This window comes from Solanum dulcamara, chromosome 10, assembly GCF_947179165.1.
Source record: "Solanum dulcamara chromosome 10, daSolDulc1.2, whole genome shotgun sequence".
Lineage (NCBI taxonomy): Eukaryota > Viridiplantae > Streptophyta > Magnoliopsida > Solanales > Solanaceae > Solanum > Solanum dulcamara.
In genome coordinates this window covers 3694200-3714214 of record NC_077246.1, presented here as the reverse complement: position 1 = coordinate 3714214, position 20015 = coordinate 3694200, and the positions used below count along the sequence as shown (strand labels likewise).

At 31.5% G+C, this 20015-nt stretch overlaps 1 protein-coding gene across 2 annotated transcripts; it reads right to left on the bottom strand.

The window, feature by feature from the left end:
* Positions 1–9988: 9988 nt before the first annotated feature.
* On the bottom strand, positions 9989–17908 carry LOC129904976 (beta-amyrin 11-oxidase-like). 2 transcript variants are annotated; one of them, XM_055980384.1, is made up of 8 exons: positions 17603–17908; positions 16967–17435; positions 16587–16865; positions 15908–15997; positions 15405–15483; positions 15038–15144; positions 10773–10894; positions 9989–10191 (listed from the first exon to the last, which is right to left on the bottom strand). In XM_055980384.1, exons 1-8 carry the CDS (start codon positions 17833–17835, stop codon positions 10098–10100), a joined length of 1473 nt encoding a protein of 490 aa, XP_055836359.1. In that variant the 5' UTR covers positions 17836–17908; the 3' UTR covers positions 9989–10097. The 2 variants fall into 2 exon arrangements, with proteins under 2 accessions (XP_055836359.1, XP_055836360.1); XM_055980385.1 differs by lacking the exon at positions 9989–10191 and having other exon boundaries at positions 10773–10908.
* Between the last annotated feature and the right edge of the window lie 2107 nt (positions 17909–20015).

Below are 20015 nucleotides of genomic sequence, written 5' to 3'. Positions count from 1 at the left end.
TAAACTCTGCTCAAATATATAAAAAAAAGATGCAAAAATGAAGAGATATATGATAAAGCATAAATTGCTATCACGAAATGCGTTTATGAACAAAATTTGTAGCTTTCAAAAAAATAAAGTCCAACAATAATATTACGATACATATCATAATATATAATACTATATAAGATTATATCTAAAAAATTTCATATTATTTTGTTAGATAACATATAAATTCTATTGACATGATTTTTTTCTTCATTCCAAGCACACTTTTTATGTATAATATGTGTATATCTGCATCTATTTTACCTTAAAAGCTTCTGCGGCCCAGAAATGCTATGAATACGTCGTGGATCCTACCGAGGCTACACGTACTGATCTTTCGAGTACTTACAAATTTTTCCAAAATGGTTTAAAAAAATTTAACTGAAAATCAGTTCACCAAAATATTAATTGGCTAAAACACTTGAAAAATAATAAAAATTGCCTAATTCTGCTTGTGCAGCCTTAAATGCTATGAATACGCCATTAATCGTGTCAAAAACACACATTCTGATCACCCGAATACTTGCGGAAGATCCCACACGAGTTTCAGAAATTTTTTTGACCAAAACCAGTTCACTAAAATATTAATGAGCTAACACACATGATAATGAGACAATCGCCTAATTCGCTTGTCCGATCCCTTAATGGCATGAATGCGTCGTGGATCTTGCCGAGGCTACACGTACTGATCCCCCAGGTATTTACGAAGGGTCTCATATGAGTTTTGAAGAAAAATTGACCGAAAGCCAGTTTACCAAAATATTTATTGGCTAATACACAAGAAAAATAAAAAAATCACGTAATTCAGATTATGCGACCCTAAATGCTATGAATGTATCGTAGGTCATATCAAGGCTACACGTACTGATACCTTTGGGACGCTACTTTAACCTCGGCTAAAATATAAAAAATATAAAAAATAAAAATGAAAAGATGTATGATAATGCATATATCACATTCACTGAATGCGATTCATGAACAAAATTTATAGCTTTCAAAGATATATAGTACAACTTAAATATTACGATATGTAACTCAATATATAATACTATATAAGATTATATCTACAAAAATTCATATTGTTTTGCTAGATTACATTTAAATTCTCTTAACATGATTTTTTTCTTTATTCCAAACACACTCTTTATGTACAATATGTATATATCCGCATCTATTTTATTTTAAAAGCTTGTGCGGCCTCAAAATTCTATGAATACTTCGTGGATCGAGTCGAGGCTACACGTAGCGATTCTCGGGTACTTATGGATGATCCCATAATGGTTTCGAGAAAAAATGATCGAAAAGCAGTTCACAAAAATATTCTTTGCACTAACACATATGAAAAATAAAAAAATTGCATAATTCAGCTTGTGGATCCCTAAATGCTATGAATGTGCCGTGGATCATGTCGAGGCTATACGTACTAATCCCACGGATACTTACGGAGTGTCCAATAAGAGTTTCAAAAAATTTAATCGAAAGTCAATTCATCAAAATATTAATGGGCTAACACATACGAAAAATGAAAAAATCGCCAAATTTCGCTTATACAACTTCTAAATTCTACGAATGCACCGTAGATCGTATCGAGGCTACACGTACTGATCCCCTAGATACTTACAAAGGGTTCCATAATAGTTTCAAAAAAAATTGACCAGATATTACTTCACCAAAATATTTATGGGCTAACAACACACTAAAAATGAGAAAACCGTCTAATTCTGATTATACGGCCCCTAAATGATATGAATGTGTCGTGGATCATATCGATACTACACGTACTGATCTCCCGGGTAATCATGAATGGTCTCATAAGAGTTTCGAATTTTTTTATAAGCTAACACACACGAAAAATGAATAAATCGTCAAATTACGCTTATGCAACCCTAAATGTAATGAACACACAATGGATCATATCGAGATTACCCGTATTGATCCTCCGGGTACTTACGGAGGACCAATAAGAGTTTCAGAAATAAATTAACCAGAATCTGATTAACCAAAATATTCATGGCCAACACACACAATAAATGAGACAATCGCCTAATTCTGTTTGTACGGTCCATAAATGCTATGAACTGACCGTGGATCATGCAGAGGCTACACATACTGATCTCCCGAGTACTTATAAAGGGTCACATAAGAGTTTTGAAAAAAATATTGACCGGAAGTCAGTTAACTAAAATATTCATTGGCTAACACACATGAAAAATGAGAAAATTACCAAATTCCGCTTGTACTGCCCCTAAATGCTATTAATGTGCCCTGGATTGTACCAAGGCTACACGTACTGATAACCCCAATTATCTATTTTAACCTCGGCTCAAATATCAAAAAAAAAGTAAGCAAAAATAAAGAAAGATATGATAATACATAAATCGCGATCAGTGAATGCGATTTATGAACAAAATTTGTAGCTTACAAAGATATACTTTTAAACATAAATATTACGATGTGTATCTCAATATATAATATCATATAAGATTATATCTACAAAATTCGTATAGTTTTGTTAGATTACATATAAATTTTGTTGACATGATTTCTTTTCTTTAATCCAACCACGTTTTTTATGTATAATATGTGTATATTCACATCTATTTTACCTTGAAAGCTTGTGCAGCTCCAAAATACAATGAAGACGTCGTGGATCATGCCTACGTATGGTTCCATAATGATTTCAAAAAAAAATTCATGAAAAGCCAGTTCACCAAAATATTAATGGGCTAACACTCTCGAAAAATGAAAAAGTCACCTAATTCAGCATATGCAGCCTAAATGCTTTGAATGCACTGTAGATTGTGTCAAATCTATTCGTACTAATCCATCGGGTACTTACGAAGGGTCCCATGTAGTATTTCTGGAAAAAAAATTAATCGGAAGCCAGTTCACCAAGATGTTAATGGCTAACACACGATAAATGAGAAAATTGCCTAATTCCGCTTGTGTGGTCCCTAAATTCTATTAATGCGGCGTGGATCATTCGAGACTAGACGTACTGATCCCCTGGATACATATGGAGGGCACATAAGTGTTTCAATTTTTTTTTTACCGACTTGCAAGTCAGTTCACCAAAATATTCATGGCTAACAAGAATGAAAAATGAAAAAAACGTCTAATTCCGTTTGTGCTGCCCCTAAATAATATAAATGTGTCGTAGATCATGTCAAGGCTACACGTACTAATCCCCTCAATACTTTACTTTAACCTTTGCTCAAATATAAAAAAATTAGCAAAAATGAAGAGATATATAATAAGATTATATCTATGAAAATTCCTATTGTTTTGCTATATTACATATAAATTCTCTTGTCATTATTTTTTTTTCATTCTAAGCACACTTTTTATGTATAATGTGTATATCCCGCATTTATTTTACCTTAAAAGCTTGTAAGGCCCAAAAATGTTGTGAATACGTCATGAATCCTGCCGAGGTACACGTAATAATCTCTGGGGTACTTACGAATGTTTCCATAATGGTTTTGAAAAAAAATTAATCGAAAGTTAGTTCACTAAAATATTAATACGCTAACATTCACGAAAAATGAGAAAATCGCTTAACTACACTTGTGCAACCCCTAAATTCTTAGAATGCATTATGAATTGTATCGAGGCTACATGTAATGATCCCCCGGGTACTTACGGAGGGTCCTAGTAGAGTTTCAAAAAAATTGATCGAACGCTAGTTCCCCAAAATATTCATGACTAACACATATGAAAAATGAGACAATAGCCTAATTCTACTTGTACGACCCCTAAATTTTATGAATGCGTCGTGGATGTTGTTAAGGCTACACGTACCGATCCCCCGAGTACATACGAAGGTTCCATAAGAGTTTCATAAACACATTGACCGTAAGACAGTTCACCAAAATATTCATTTGCTAAAACACAAAAAATTAGAAAATCGTATAATTCCGCTTGTGTAGCCCTTAAATGATATGAATGAACCATGGATCATACAGAGTCTACACGCACTAATCTCCCCAATAATCTATTTTAACATCGGCTAAAATATAAAAAAAAGAAGCAAAAAATAAAAAAATGTATGATAAGGAATAAATGCATTTAGTGAATACGATTTATTTAAAAAAATTAGCTTTCAAAGATATACAGTCCAACATAAATATTACGATACATATCTCAATATATAATATTATGTAAGATTATATCTATGAAAATTCAAATTGTTTTTGCTAGATTACATATAAATTCTCTTGGCATGATTTTTTTCTTCATTCCAAGCACATTTTTATGTATAATATGTATATATCCACATCTATTTAACCTTAAAAGCTTGTGTGGCCCCAAAATGTTATTAATATAAAATTGGATCATATTGAGGCTACATGTACTGATCCCCCGAATACTTACGGATGGTCCCATAATGGTTTTGTAAAAAATTGACCGAAAGTCAGTTCACAAAAATATTCATGGGTTAACATACACGAAAAATTAAAAAATTGTCTAATTCTGATTGTGCATCCACTAAATGTTATAAATGTACCATGGATCATGTCGAAGCTACACATACTGATAAGAGTTTCAAAAAAAATTATCCGAAAGTCAACTCTCCAAAATATTCATGTCTAACACACACGATAAATAATTCCACTTGTGCGGACTCTAAATGCTATGAATGCGTCATAGATCTTGTCGAGGCTGCATGTACTGATCCCCCGGGTACTTACAAAGGGTGCCATAGGATTTTCAAAAAAAGTATTGATCGAAAGCCCGTTTACCAAACTATTCATTGGCTAATACACACAAAAAATAAGAAAATCGTCTAATTCCGCTTGTGTATCCCTTAAATGCAATAAATATGCCGTGAATCATGTCGAGGCTATACGTACAGATCCTCCCGGTACTCTACTTTAACCTCCGCTCAAATATAAAAAAAGAAAGCAAAAATGAAGAGATGTATAATAAGGAATAATTTATGAACGAAATATATAGCTTACAAAAATATACAGTCCAACATAAATATTACGATACATATCTCAATATATATTATTATATGAGATTATATCTACAAAAATTTATATTGTTTTGCTAGATTACATATAAATTCTCTTGACATAATTTTTTTCTTCATTCCAATCATAATTTTTTATGTATAATATGTGTATATCAACATTTATTTTACCTTAAAAGCTTGTGCAACCTCAAAATAATATGAATACGTAGTGGATCATGCCGAGGCTACACATAGTGATCTATCGAGTACTTACGGATGGTCTCATAATGGTTCCGAAAAGAAATTGACCGAAAGCGAATTCACCAAAATATTGATGGTTACACAAATGAAAAATAAAAAAATCATCTAATTCTGCTTGTGTAGCCCTAAATGCTATGAATGCATCGTGGATCGTGTTGAGGCTATACGTACTGATTTCTCGAGTATTTATGAAGGGTCTCATAAGAGATTCAGAAATAAATTAACCGGAAGTCAGTTCACCAAAATATTCATGGACTAACACAAATGATAAATGAGACCAACGCCTAATTCTGCTTTTGCAGTCTTTAAATGTTATGAATGTATCGTGGATAATGCCGAGGCTACACGTACTGATATTCCGGGTACTTATGGAAGGTACCATAAAAGTTTCAAATTTTTTTTGACCGAAAGTCAGTTCACCAAAATATTCATGAGCTAACACACACGAAAAATAAGAAAATTGCATAATTCCGCTTGTGCGACCCCTAAATGCTATAAATGTTGTGTGGATCGTACTGATCCCCCTGATACTCTACTTTAACCTCGACTCAAATATCTAATAAAAAAAAGCAAAAATTTTAAAATTATACAGTCCAACAATAATATTACGATGCGTATTTCAATATATAATACTATATAAGACTGTATCTACGAAAGTTTATAATTGCTTGCTAGATTACATATAAATTCTCTTGACATTATTTTCTTCTTTATTCCAAGCACATTTTTTTATGTATAATATGTGTATGTCCACATTTATTTTACCTTAAAAGCTTGTGCGTCCCCAAAATACTTTAAATACATTGTGGATAGTGATGAGGCTACACGTAATGATACCCCAATTTATTACGGATGGCCCCATAATAGTTTTGGAAAAAATTGATCGAAAGCTAATTCACAAAAATAATCATGGGCTAACACATACGCAAAATAAAAAAATTGCCTAATTTTGCTTGTGCATCTTCTAAATGCTATGAATGCGCCATGGATCGTGTCAAGCTATACGTACTGATTTCTCAAGTACTTACGGAGGGTCCCATAAAAGTTTCATAAACAAATTGACTGGAAGTCAGTTCACCTAAATATTCACATACTGCTCTCTCAGTTACATACAGAGGGTCCCATAAAGATTTCAGAAAAAAATTGAACGACGGTTATATCTCCAAAATATTAATGGGCAACACACATGAAAAATTTGGGAAAAAAATCGCCTAATTCAGGTAGTGTGGCCCTAAGAAATGACGTAGAAAAAGGTGAGGCTATATATATTGTTCCTTCAAGACATTATGGAGGGTCCTGTAAAGATTTTAGAACAAAATACCCAGAAACTATATCACTGTAAAATTCATTGTCTAATACACTCGAAAAACTGAGAAAATTGCTTAATTCTTGTTGAATGACCCTTAAATGCAAAAATAATTGTGTGGATTATCGTGATGCTATACGTACTGTCCCCCAGATCATTACGAAAGGTCTTGCTAAGGTTTAGAAAAAAAGTGCCCAAAAATTATATCACCAAAAAATTCATTGTCCAGCACACACGAAAACTAAGAAAATCATCTAATTTATGTCGAGTGATTCCTAAATGCCAAAAAAATGACGTTGATCATGGTGAGGCTATACATACTATTCCCCATGGTCATAATGAAGAGTCCTGTAAAGTTTTTGGAAAAAAAATTCCCGAAAAATATCTCATCAAAAAAAATTATTAACTAACACACATGAAAAACTAAGAAAATCGCTTAATTCCTGTTGAGTGACCCTAAATGCTAAAAAATGGCATGGATAATGGTGAGGCTATACGTATTTTTTCTCAGGTCATTACGAAGGGTCCTGTAAAGGTTTGGAGAAAAAGTGCCCGAAAATCATTTCACCAAAAAATTCATTGACCAAAACACACGAAAAATTGAGAAAATCGTATAGTTCTTTTAGAGTGGCTCCTAAATGCTAAAGAAATAACGTGATTCATGGTGATGTTGTACATCTATTCTCGCAAGTCATTATGAGGGCCATGTAAAGGTTTAGGAATAAAATAGCCTGAAAACCATATCACAAAAATAAATCATTAACTAACACACGCGAAATACTGAGAAAATCACATAATTTATTTTGAGTTGCCCATAAATGCTAAAAAAAATGGTGTGGATCATGGTGAGACTATACATATTATTTCCCCAGGTAATTATGAAGGATCCTGTAATGCTTTTGAAAAAAAGTGATCCGAAAATCATAGCACCAAAAAATTAATTGAGTAACACATAAAAAATTAAAAGAATACGTAATTCTTATTGGGTGGTCCCTAAATACAAAATAAATGGTGGAGATCATGATGAGGCTATACGTTCTATTCCCCGGGGTCATTAAAGAGGGTAAAGATTTTCAAAAAAAATGTCCGAAAATCATATCTCCAAAAAAATTCCTTGATAACACATGAAAAACTTAGTAAAGTGTTTAATTCTTGTTGAGTGGTCCCTAAATGAAAAAACATAGCGTGGATCATGGTGAGGCTATACTTATTGTTCCCCCAAGTCATTACGGAGGGTCCTGTAAATGTTTTAGAATAAAAAGTGCTCAAATATCATATCACCAATAAATTCATTGACTAACACACACGAAAAACTTAAAAAATCGCCCAATTTCTATTGAATGACCCCTAAATGCAAAAAAAATGGTGTGGATCATGATAGGCTATACATGTTATTTCCCAGGTAGTTACGGAGGGTCATGTAAAGGTTTTGAAAAAAAAGTACTTGAAAACCATATCACCAAAATATTAATTGACTAACATACATGAAAAATTGAGAAAAATCACTTAATTTCTATTGAGTAGCCTCTAAATGCTAAAAATAGTGTGAATCACGGTGAAGTTATACATATTACTCTCCCGGGTCATTACGGAGGATCTTGTAAATATTTTAGAAAAAAAAGAGTCTGAAAACCATGTGTTTCAACTTTCGTATTCTTCTTGGTTTCCTTAGAAGTGGAGCTATCTGTCAACAAAATTGGAGTCTACGGACTTGTTACATTTACAGTGTTGTAATTTGTAAACCTTGTGATTAAAGGTACTATCAAAAGAAAACTCATCCAACATAGCCTGTGATAATATGTGTTGCTTGGATTTTTAAAAAATATTAATATGTGTATGTTTTTAAGTAATGCATATTTAGAAGATCCTACATAAATATGATAATATTTTTAAATAGTTTAAACAACATAAATAATAACAACACGAGTGAACAAAAAAAAATGTGAGTAGCCATATTAAGCTGTATTAGTGAACAAATTCGCGTTTCGAACAGTAATATATTTCTTTTTTTATAAATTTAGTCATAAGAAAAATATAAAATATAAATCATATACTGATAGCTCTATCTTGGTCCTAGGAAATCGAGAGAAAATACAAACTAAAATTATAAATTAAATGTCTAAGAATAGAACTACATAAAGAAAAAATAAATTGAATTATTTCTCTAAACTAGAGAACATGCATACTAAGGGCAATGAAATTATTCAGCCCAATATTAAAATATTATTTTCCTATTGAAATTTTTGGAAAAATATTTTTTAGATATTTTCACGGATATTTTAATTGAGTTAGTGAGAAAAGAATTGTAGTGTTTTCATACGGAAAAAAAATTAGAAAGACAGTATTTCAATGAAAATTTATTTTTCACTATGTTTTTTTTTCTTCTTTTCATAGAGCTGAATAGCTGAAAATGGGATGGAAAAATCATATTTTCTAACACAAATTTCTTATTGATTCCAAGGGGGAAAATGGCAGTAGAAATGAAAGGTTTTAGAAACTGAAAATTAGGCAATACGGTACATAATTGGCATGTTAAATACACTAACATAAATTATTGTACTTACTAAATTTTCTGTTACTTTAGCTAAAGGTACTCAAGCGGCCAGTTTAAGCACAAATTCAAATGAAATAAATGTAGATAACTTTGGGATTTCTTAAATTAGTTAAGCAGAAAAATAAGAAGAAAAGAGCAAAATTCTGAAAAAAAAAAGATAAATAAGAATGATAGTCATAGAGAGGTGCCAGATGAGGAAATCAGATCGTTTGATGATACTCAATGAATTTTTACAAGATAACAGTGGTATCAAGAATATATCCAAGTTATTCAAGTCCAAAAAATCAGTCCTTACAACGCCTTGTTTGGCTCAACGAGCAACACAACAGGACCCCTGAAATAACTTAAACATTCCGCCTCGACTGTGATATGATTCTCAAAAGGAATCTTTCACTTTTTCTTGTAATAATTTAGTAAATGTTATAGTCCAACACATTAAAATTTAGGCTAAAACTTTATTGAAATAAAAAATTAGAATGTAAGAAATTAAAACTTACCTTATGTACGTGAGACTTCACCAAATCTTCTTAATGTAATAGAAAGCGCACACAAATGAATTTTTTTTTTATGTTGGAAACTTTTATAATGAGGAAAATTGTAAGAAACATAGAGAGAGGGGGTTCTGAGACCTATCTCTTTATTTCATACGATGAATCCTTATATAGACATGAAAAAGAGAGAAAAACATAGTAAATAGAAATTTTCAAAAGTTTTCACTTGGTGTTCGGTATATCTATTGAAACGAGCATGACTAAATTCAACTTCACGTCAAAAATTTCAGGGGTAAAACATTTCCTAACAAAAACTAGGCTTTAAGTGAATTAAACGTTGGGCAAAAATATCCAATTTTAAACTAGAATCAGAATTCTTTCTTGCTTATCACTCAGACTGCAACTTAATTCAATAATTGATAATATGATTCAATATACTCATTGTTTTCAAGATTATTACTACCAAAACAAATTTATTTTTCAAGATTACAACATGAAAGATTAATTACAATCAGTAGAGGCTGAGAGCTTCTTGAATTTCACAAGACAATTTTCAGGAGGATAAGGTTTCTCCTCTGGATTAATCTTCTCAATTCTGCATGCATATCAAATATCGTTTAATTAAATTTAAATACGATTTAATCAGTAATTGATATTTTCTTTTTATTTCATATACTCCGTCCATCTCAATATAATTCATATGACAAGGTTACGAGTACGAGAGTCAAAATACTTATTTTTGGTATAAATTTCGTAATAAATTCTTTAAGTTCTTGGAAAGAAATTCATATATTTTAGTCCCTTTGGAAATTATTCAGTAAAAAAAAAGTATATTTAAATTACATAAAAAGATAATAATTCAAAATATTTATGAAATATATGGTCAACAACATCTTTAACTTAACCAGCAGTATTTCAAAAAAAGTCACATAAATTAGAACATAAGAAATAATAATTGGTGAATCTCAGATGATCAGTACGAATACGAGACTCGAAGTATTTATTTTTTTAAACAAATTTTGCAATAAAGATTTTAAGTTGTTGAAAATTAAAATTATGTATTTTAGTCCCTTTGAAAATATTTCAGTAAAAAATAAAAATATATATTTAAAAATTAAAGTTAATAATTCAAAATATAATTAGTGAATTTCAGATTATGAGTACGGAGCTATTTACCTGTAGTAAAGAAGAAAGTAATGAAGAATTACTGAAATTTGAAGCTTGGCAAAATTGGATCCTGGGCATGCTCTGGGGCCCAATGAAAAGGGTAGAAAGTTGCCTGGCTTAATTTCCATATCCTGTAAACATGTCACTAGATCATTGATTAATAAGTTATGTGGGAGTGGTCTTCGAAATGAGACTCAGATAGATTTAGATATATAAAAAGGAAAAACGCAGTTGTCCTAATAAGGAGGTACAAAAGATTGACAGTGATATTTAAGGAAAGGTAGAGATAGACAGGGAATAATTAAAAAGAAGCGATTAACTAGACGGTACATGATTCATTTTCGATTCAATAAGGATGTGATTCTAAATAGAAGAGTATATGGAGTTACGAAATTAGAATAGAAAGATGCTAAAAGGTAATCAAGCGATTTTTTAGAGCACATTTTCATTATTATTATTATTATTGCACTATTTTACTCTTCATTAATTTTATTACTACTATTATTTCTTTTATCTTTATTATTTTTTCTGACATTTCTTTTTTTCTTCAATATTTTCATTTTACTTAGCTTTTTACTCTTGTATTTTTTAAAACTATTTTTGAAAAATACTTTTCTTGAGCCGATGAACTATAGGAAACAGTTTACTCAACAATTTCTTTATTCCAACAAAGATAGGGATAATGTCTACATAAACCTCACCGTTCTCAGGCTCCACTTGTGAAATCACAAAGTCGGTTGGTAGTTGGTTAGTACTATGCATGTATTAGTTGTAACGCATGTATTAATTGTGCGGGTATTCGTTGTTTGTTATACACCAAAAAATTTTAAGCTAAGATGCGAGTCATTCTTCTTATTCGTATAGGCTCGAGCCCGATGAATTCTAGTTGTATATATGTTTTAGGATCAATTACTAAGTATACGAAGCGTATTAGAGGTGAATTAGGGTCATAAGGAACCTCTAGTACTAAGTCGAGTTCAAAGATCCTTTACCAATTTAGTTTTAGTATAAGATCATATAAGGGTCAACTTCAAATGACTATATCTCTCAGAATATTAAGATTTAGGTGGTCCATAACTAATCAAATTAAAGGTCTTTGAATCTTTTTTCCAACTCCATCAAGTTTGTCCCATTTTGAGTTCGGAGTAAAAAGTTATGATCATTTTACTGAAGACTATTGTTGCAGCAGTTTGGCGCCTGGCGCGACGCTCCACCAGTGCGCCCGAAACAAGCCACAATTGGGGCCTTGGGCGGCGCGCCAATAGTGCGCTCGAGCCCATTCTTTAGATTTTTCTTAATAAAGGACATTTCGGACTTTTTCCACCTTTTCCAAACTTAACCCAAGCCGTTTTGAGATAAAAATTCATCCCGTATCAATATCCTAAGAATATTTCCTCTCATTTAACACTTAGAACTTTGAGAGAAGAGAATTGGAGAGAAGAAAGAAAGTTAGGGTTCAAGGTTTTCAAGTCATTCTTCAAAGTCTTCGATTTTCAGGTATGTAAGGCTAACTAAAATATGGATTGAGTTCGTCCATGTGCACTGCTTCGTTGATTTGTTGAATTGAGATTAACTTGAGTCTTTTATGAACGAGTTCTTGAAAGTTACCCTAAATTCTAGTAAATTTTTGCATGATATTGTATAGTTGATAGTTTTATAAATTAAATACTTAGAATAATTGATTATGTCCTTTTCCCATATGAACCCTAACCAAATGTTGCATATAATTTACTATCTACATGTAATGATTGAATTTGAAAGCATGAATCGTGAATGCCTTGAATGTGAATGCAATTGAATATGAATGTAGCCTCAATGACACTTGAAGGTCCTTTGTATTTCATAAATTGAATCCAAATAGGATTGAATAGAATTAAATGTCATCATAAATGCATATCTAAACTACGCTTGAAAGATGTGATTTGGATTGATTAGATAGTATGATTCGTCGAGAGGTTTGATTGTGATAGAATTGATGAATTGATAAGAGTCCAAATGAGACTTATCGAATGACTAGATTGAACTGATTGTATAGAGTCTTATAAGCATTGAGTTTTAGAAAGAGTATTGAGTACCGAATTGAGTGAGAGTAATTAACAACTCAAATTCAATAACTATGTAGCCAAAGTAAGTGAGGATTGTACCGTAAATTGGATGGATTCCCTTATTGTCCGGACATAACAGGATTTGATTAATTTGTTGGATTTATGATTGGTTGATTCGTCCCTTACCTTGGCAAAGCATTGGACGGTTGTGGCAACAACAACAAGCTTGTTGTACGATCACTGGCTCATAAGTGATTGTTATGGGATAAGAAAAACTCCAAATAGGTATTGATAGTACTCTAATGATTGGATTGGATTGTATATGATTGGTCTCTGTCTAAACCTTATTCTTACTTTAGACTTACGACATCCTGATTGAGTTTCTCATCATTCTGATTTGAGATCTCTGAACTGATATTATTCTACCTTGATGCATGTTTCATTCTGTCATATTACATACTTGTACATTCTATGTATTGACGTCCATTTGGACCTGCATCATTTCATGATGCAAAGACAGAACCTAGAGATCATCAACAGATGCACCGTAGAGGATCTGTTCACATTTAGCTGATTGGTGAGTCCTCCCCTGCATTCGGAGGATACCACTTATATTATTCTTTCTTTGAGTTTAGTCTTTTCATTTTGATTTGAGGTAGCCATGAACCTGTCATTGGCACCATTTAGACAATATTGATAGATGCTTAATAGACTAGATAGAGATGTGTTGATTGACTCTTTTTATTCCTTGAATTGTTCTTGTCAGACTATTCTCATGACATAGATTGGAATTTGATTTATTGCCTTATGACCTTTCTTCCTTGAGTTAGATTGTTGATTGAATTTGCCCACCTATTTGTATTTTTATTTTAAGTCTTCCGCTGGTCTAATGAATGAACGGATGTGTAATCAGGCCAAGTCGTTCGCTTGAAAATCATTAATGATTTTTGAGTGCCGACCACGTCTAGGGTACCCTCCTGGGATGTGACAATGTTCAACTTTTACATTGCATAAAATAATACATCATTTCTCATTTGACTTATACATGTATTAGTTATGCGGATTATTATAAATTGCAAACCAAATATCTTAGTAATTTTATACATAAATGACTTATTTTCTAACTAGCTATCAAACAAAAACTAATACATGAATGAGTATGTTATTGTCATATTAATTAATGAGTAATAATTACATGGATATTGGCTAAGCGACAAAATTTCATGGCTACATAGTTTTGATTTTATGGTAAGAGCACAATTTATGAGATATTATAAGTAGGAGGGTTTAATAGACAGATTGAACAAATTTGAGCATGTCAAAATAATTTAAGTTAATAAAAAAAAGTTATTACTTAGATTTAAATGAGTTAAATCATGGATCAGTGCTCAACTTACCCAAATCAGCCTAGACTACTTGGATATGTTCTCTTATAATTTATTTAATTATCTAATTATGTTATTTTTTTAATTATGATTATATATAATATATCAAATGTATTATTTTTAATAAATATTTTGATGAAACTTCTCATTAGTTAATTTTGGAATACATATTTGGCCCAAATTAATCTAATTTTTAGATGAATTGAATTAGACGGGTAAAAATTGATTGAATTAATAAATGACATGTTTAACAAATCACATTTTCATGAGCTAATTTTAATGGTATATCCATATTATGAATTTCAACCCTAATGCTAATAAATACCTAATATTTAGTGTAATTTACGTAAATCACATAATGTTAAGAGTTAGTTACATTATATCCCTACTATTTTTCAAATTACAAAAAATTCTTAAAATTTATGAATTTCGGATACATCACTAGGCTTTCAGATACATCAACAAACATCTGGATACATAGGGGATCAGAGACGTATCCGAATGGGAAGAGATGTATCAGATAGGGGATAGAGACGTATTAGAAAAGGGATAAGACATCCGGATACATAAGGGAGGGATGTATCTGAGAGTGGAGAGATGTATCAGAGAGGGGAGGAATGTGTCCGAGAGGGGAATAGGGATGTATGAGCAAAAGGAGAGTGATGTATTCGAGAGAAAATTTTTGAAAGTTTTTTAAATGGTAAAAAAAATTCAAAATTATGATAAAATAAGATATGTATTTAGTTAATTTTTTCTAATATTTAAGTGAAAAAAAGAAGGCAAAAACACAATTTATCACCCACTATATTTTTAAACACAATTAATTAAGGTACATGTCACTTACATCCCATCTTGAAGGATTAAATTCCTTAGGCTGAACATAAATATCAGGATTCATATGAACAGTCCATGCAATTGCAAAAAACTTCCACCCTTTGGGTATGGTGTACCCTGCACATACAAGAGATAAATGAATGAATCATTCAATTTTCTTCGTCTCAAAATATTTTTCATATTTCATCTTTTGAAAGTCATCTTGACTAATTTTTAAAATTATAATTTTTTTTTCATATCAATATAATAAAATAATATATCTTAAAATATTAATCAAAATTCATATAATTTGACTTTTGAAAAATTAAAGCGTAACAAATATTTCCAAACAGAGGAAAATATATTAGTACGAAAAAAAATGAAGGCTTAGTACCAACCATTTATGTGATATGAAGCATTTGTATTTCTAAGGAATATTGTCTGGTCGGAAGCAAGACGTAGCGTTTCATTAATTACCTGTCAATATGAGATACGTGAACAAATAATAATGCATGTTAGTCCAATTTTGTCACTTTTAGATAATTTAAGTGTGTAATAGATCGCCTGATAATTTAAGTATGTAACTGACTTTTCGATATAATTTTCGGAAGGAATTTATGCCTTTTCCCTTTTTTTTTAATTATACAAATAAACTTTTGTATAACTGTATTATTTTCTGAATATTTTTTACAGTTCAACTTACATTTTCCATTTTATTACTAATGAAAAGTTTTTATCGCCACACAAATATTATAACATAACATCTTTAAGATCGACAAGTGTCAAATTTTTTATTTTTTTTATAATTCTGTATCCAATCAATTTTTCAAACGTAGCCAACATTGGATAATTTCATGAAAGTAGCCACTTTTAATACAAAAACATCATAACATTGTCTTACGTTACTTAGATACGTCATTTGCTTAGTCTCATCAAAATTAAGTCCAACATTTGAAGATGATCTTTTCTTAACTATATCTTCTTGCTCCTCCTGTAAAGAAAAAAAAAATTGTCAAACATGAAATGAAATGAAGTAGATGTGTGAAATCCACTTATGAATACACGACCCACTCAACCCGCTTAAGTTTGGATCGATTAATAATTCGCTCAGTTATTAACATAATTTATTTTGATCCATCTAGTTAATCTCATCTTAAATTGGACTAATTTAATTTGTAGCTCAAATTAATCCATGATAAATTTTGTCTTATCAAATTTTTTTTGTTGATATCTTAGTTATATATAGTCATATTATAAATAAAGATTTTTTTTACTAGGTATATAAATAAATTATAAAAAATAAATAAATAAACTAAAATTTAGTAAGAATTGCAAGGGTTGGATTAGGACCCGTTTGTTGACCCTTTTCAACCCTAAGTAATTTAAAGGTGGATTCACTTAGTCCATTTTTACTTGTTCAAATTCAACTCAATCCGTCCAATCAGACAAGTTGAGTTATGATCTGTTTGTTAGCCCATTTCAATCTAATTAACACAACCCATCCGTCCAAATTCAACTTACCCCCCCCCCCCCCCCCCCACCCCATTTAACACCCCTAGAACAAATTAATGAGTACATACTTTGGCTTTCTCCAAGAAATGGGGATGTTTTTCCAAGTTCATAATTGCCTTGGTAGCCATAAGAGCAACAGGTTCAAAACCAGCAAATCCAAACAACACTAGGACTTCAATGATCTTGTCATCACTTAATCTTTTGTCTTCATAATCATCTTGATTAATGTCTGATAACAACATATCAACTATGTTGGACTTTGGCATTTCTTTGCAATCCTTTGCAATCATGTGTTTTCTTCTTTCTTCTAATATTTGTCGAAATATCTCAGCTAATTTTCTTCGAGCCTGAAATCATAATAAAAATAGCATGATACAAAAAACATATTATTCTATCTAACGATTTAAACTTTTAAACGAGATAGTTATACAAGTTCGACACATCTTACCTTAAGTGCCCTATGGTAAGGAAATCCTGGGAGATTAATGGGCAAGTTATGAACACCACTAATGAGGCAAGTAATCTCCTCGAACATTTCATCAAACAATTCTCGATTAACCTCACCACCTAAAAGAATTCTCATAAACACCTCAAATGTAAGTTTATTCATGGTAGAGAGAAACTTAACGGGTTCTTCTGTAGCAGCATATTTCTCGAGTGTAGTTCTCACGTTTCTATCGATATAATCAAAATAATCAGATAATAATCCATGGCTTTTCACCGGAGCTGTTAATCGCCGAGAATGCTTGTCTTCTTGGATAGAAGTTGTTAGTCCAATTAATTTTTTCATGTAATCAGGCATACCTCTATCAAGATATTCTTCATCCAGCAATATTTTCTTAGTTATTTCAGGCTTTGTGACAATAATGGTTGGCTTCCCAAATATGTAACCCCTGTACATTCCTCCTGGCCCAAACCTTTAAATAAAGAAATTTGTCGCAGTACTCATGTCAGATTCTCCATAACTATATTATTTTTGAAAGATTTGACACACACATAATGATATATATTTTTCAAGAGTCCAATCAACGAAGCAAATATATATCACAATGAAATATGTGAAAAATTAAAAATCATAATTTACCTATGAAAAAAGGATGATAAGAATGAATTTGAATCGCCACTTATGCAAGATTTGAAGTAAGCAACTGTGTTGCCAATAAGTGGCCAGCCCATATCACCAGGAGGGATGTTATATTTCTTTGAACAAAATTTGATTGAATAATACCAACCATTTGCTCTCTTTAATATGCCATAAAGAGTTAAAATTCCTACGGGTAAAGCTGTGAAGAACAAGGCTAAATGGTAGTATTCCATACTCGGTCTTTTTTAAGATTTCTAGTCCAGATATGGATAACTGTGTAAATCAGATTGTACAAGGGAGCTGCTAGATAGCGATATTTATTTAAGGTCCAATATAAAAAGACCATACTAACCTTTTCCCTTCAAAACATATAAATCTATAACGCACACCTCTCTCATTTACAATATTACGCTTATCTCCCTTATTTTGATTATTTTTTTTTGCAATCATTCTTTAAATCTATTTAAAATAGGCTAAATCAATCGGTGACCCCTTAAAATTGACACCAACTTTCAATTAGACACTTCAATTAAAATTTTTCCATTTTAGACACCTCATGTTAGGTCCTGCTGTGTCATTTTGACATTTTTTTGACAATCAACTAAAATTACAAATTACAAAGTGTGTGTATTACACTCGCTGATGACGTGACATGATGACTAATTAAAAGATGACATGTGTCATTTGGGTATAAAATAGTAATTATAAAAATACTATTTTTATAATTTGGGATAAGGTCAAATATATTTATCAAGTTGTATGACCAAACACCACTTCTCAAATTTTTCTCTAATTTTTTCTAAACTCTTTCCAAAAATATTTGTGACCTAACGAACCCTAATAAAAGTTGATCCTTCCTTACCCCACATCTAACTAGGGAAAAGAGTCTGATATACCATTCAACTTTGTCATTTAGAGTTGATATACCGCTTGTTATGAAAGTGAATCGTGTATACTCCTGCTGTTACACAAATGACTCACATATATGTAAGCAACTTTTGTAACGGTAGGAATATATGTGAGTCATTTGTGTAACGGTAAGGGTAAATCTGACTTATGAGCCACTTTCATAACGGGGGTATATCGACTCTAAATGTCACGCCCGAGAGGGTACCCTAGGCGTGGCCGGCACTCAGAAATCATTTCTGGCTTCCGAGAGAACCACTTGGTCTCATTTCTTATTTATTCATCAGTGGAAGACTTAAGAATACTAATGTGGGCTTGTCATAATCAAAGAAAAAATAGATAATTCTTATAAGAAGTAGTTTCTAAGGAGAACTACTCCGATTACATCATCAGACTCTGTCTATGAAGCCTCTAATACTCTTAGATGGTGCCAACGACATATCCATGGCTACCTCAAAAGAAACATCACACTCAACAATAATAAAAGGATAAGGAGTTCCTTCGAATACAAGAAGGACTCACCAAATAGCTGAAAAGAAATGATCTTCAACGATGCGCCTGTTGAGGATCTCTAACACCTGTATCTGCATCATAAAACGATGCAGGTCGAATGACGTCAATACGTGGAATGTACGAGTATGTAAAATGGCAGGAAGGTAAGGACAGATATCAAGAAACTCCTCTCAAGAAAACTCAGCTCAGAACTCAACATCATCTCAACATGAATATGTAATGCAAGTTTAAAATATAATAATAAAAATAATAGTAATAAGCAATGCTTACTCAGTTGGGAGTTTCTCTAACCGACAACCATCACTTATAAGCTAGAGATGATACAACGAAGCGATGTCGTTGCCACATCCATCCAATACCTTGCCAGGGTAAAGGACATCACCATCTTGGATCCATTCATCAAAGTCCTCTTTTTGGGACTTAAGAGGCATAGCCTCCATCCTACGCTAGCTACGTAGTTCTAGGGTTTGAGTCAATTAAACTCTTACCCAACTCGGTGCTCAATACTACTCCCAAAATATGTGCTCATATTAAACTCATCATCTAGTCTCATTGGACTTTAATTTAAATCATCAAACTCATCTCATTTCATGTTCATCAATCATTATACTTTTAAAATCATCATTTACATCTCATCAAAACATCTTGCTCAAAATATCATTTTCTCAAATTCATTCAAATTCAACTCTTTTGCTCTTTCAAAACTCAATAAAATACATATATAGTATTAATTCATATAACTCTCTTTTTATCAATAAAAATAATAAAAAGCCAACATCTTTACTCAAAACATGTGTAAAAATATTCATGAACATTAAATCAATTAGGATTCATGGGAAAGTAGCCATGAACAATAATTCCAATAATATGAGAGATAAGAATAATAATAATATTAATGCATAATATATCAAACTCAATAGAAGAAGAATTATTTCATTTAGAATTCAAGATTTGGATAAAACTAAACTATAACTCAATTATAATGAATTTAAAT

Bases quoted from the DNA above. Each gene is read 5' to 3' on its own strand.
- LOC129904976 (XM_055980384.1), bottom strand. From the start codon at position 17,835: ATGGAATACTACCATTTAGCCTTGTTCTTCACAGCTTTACCCGTAGGA. The intron at 15,998-16,586 runs GTATGTACTCAT...TTTTCTTTACAG, and splicing joins ATTTCTTGGAGAAAGCCAAA to GAGGAGCAAGAAGATATAGT. The intron at 15,145-15,404 runs GTTGGTACTAAG...TTGTATGTGCAG, and splicing joins TGCTTCATATCACATAAATG to GGTACACCATACCCAAAGGG.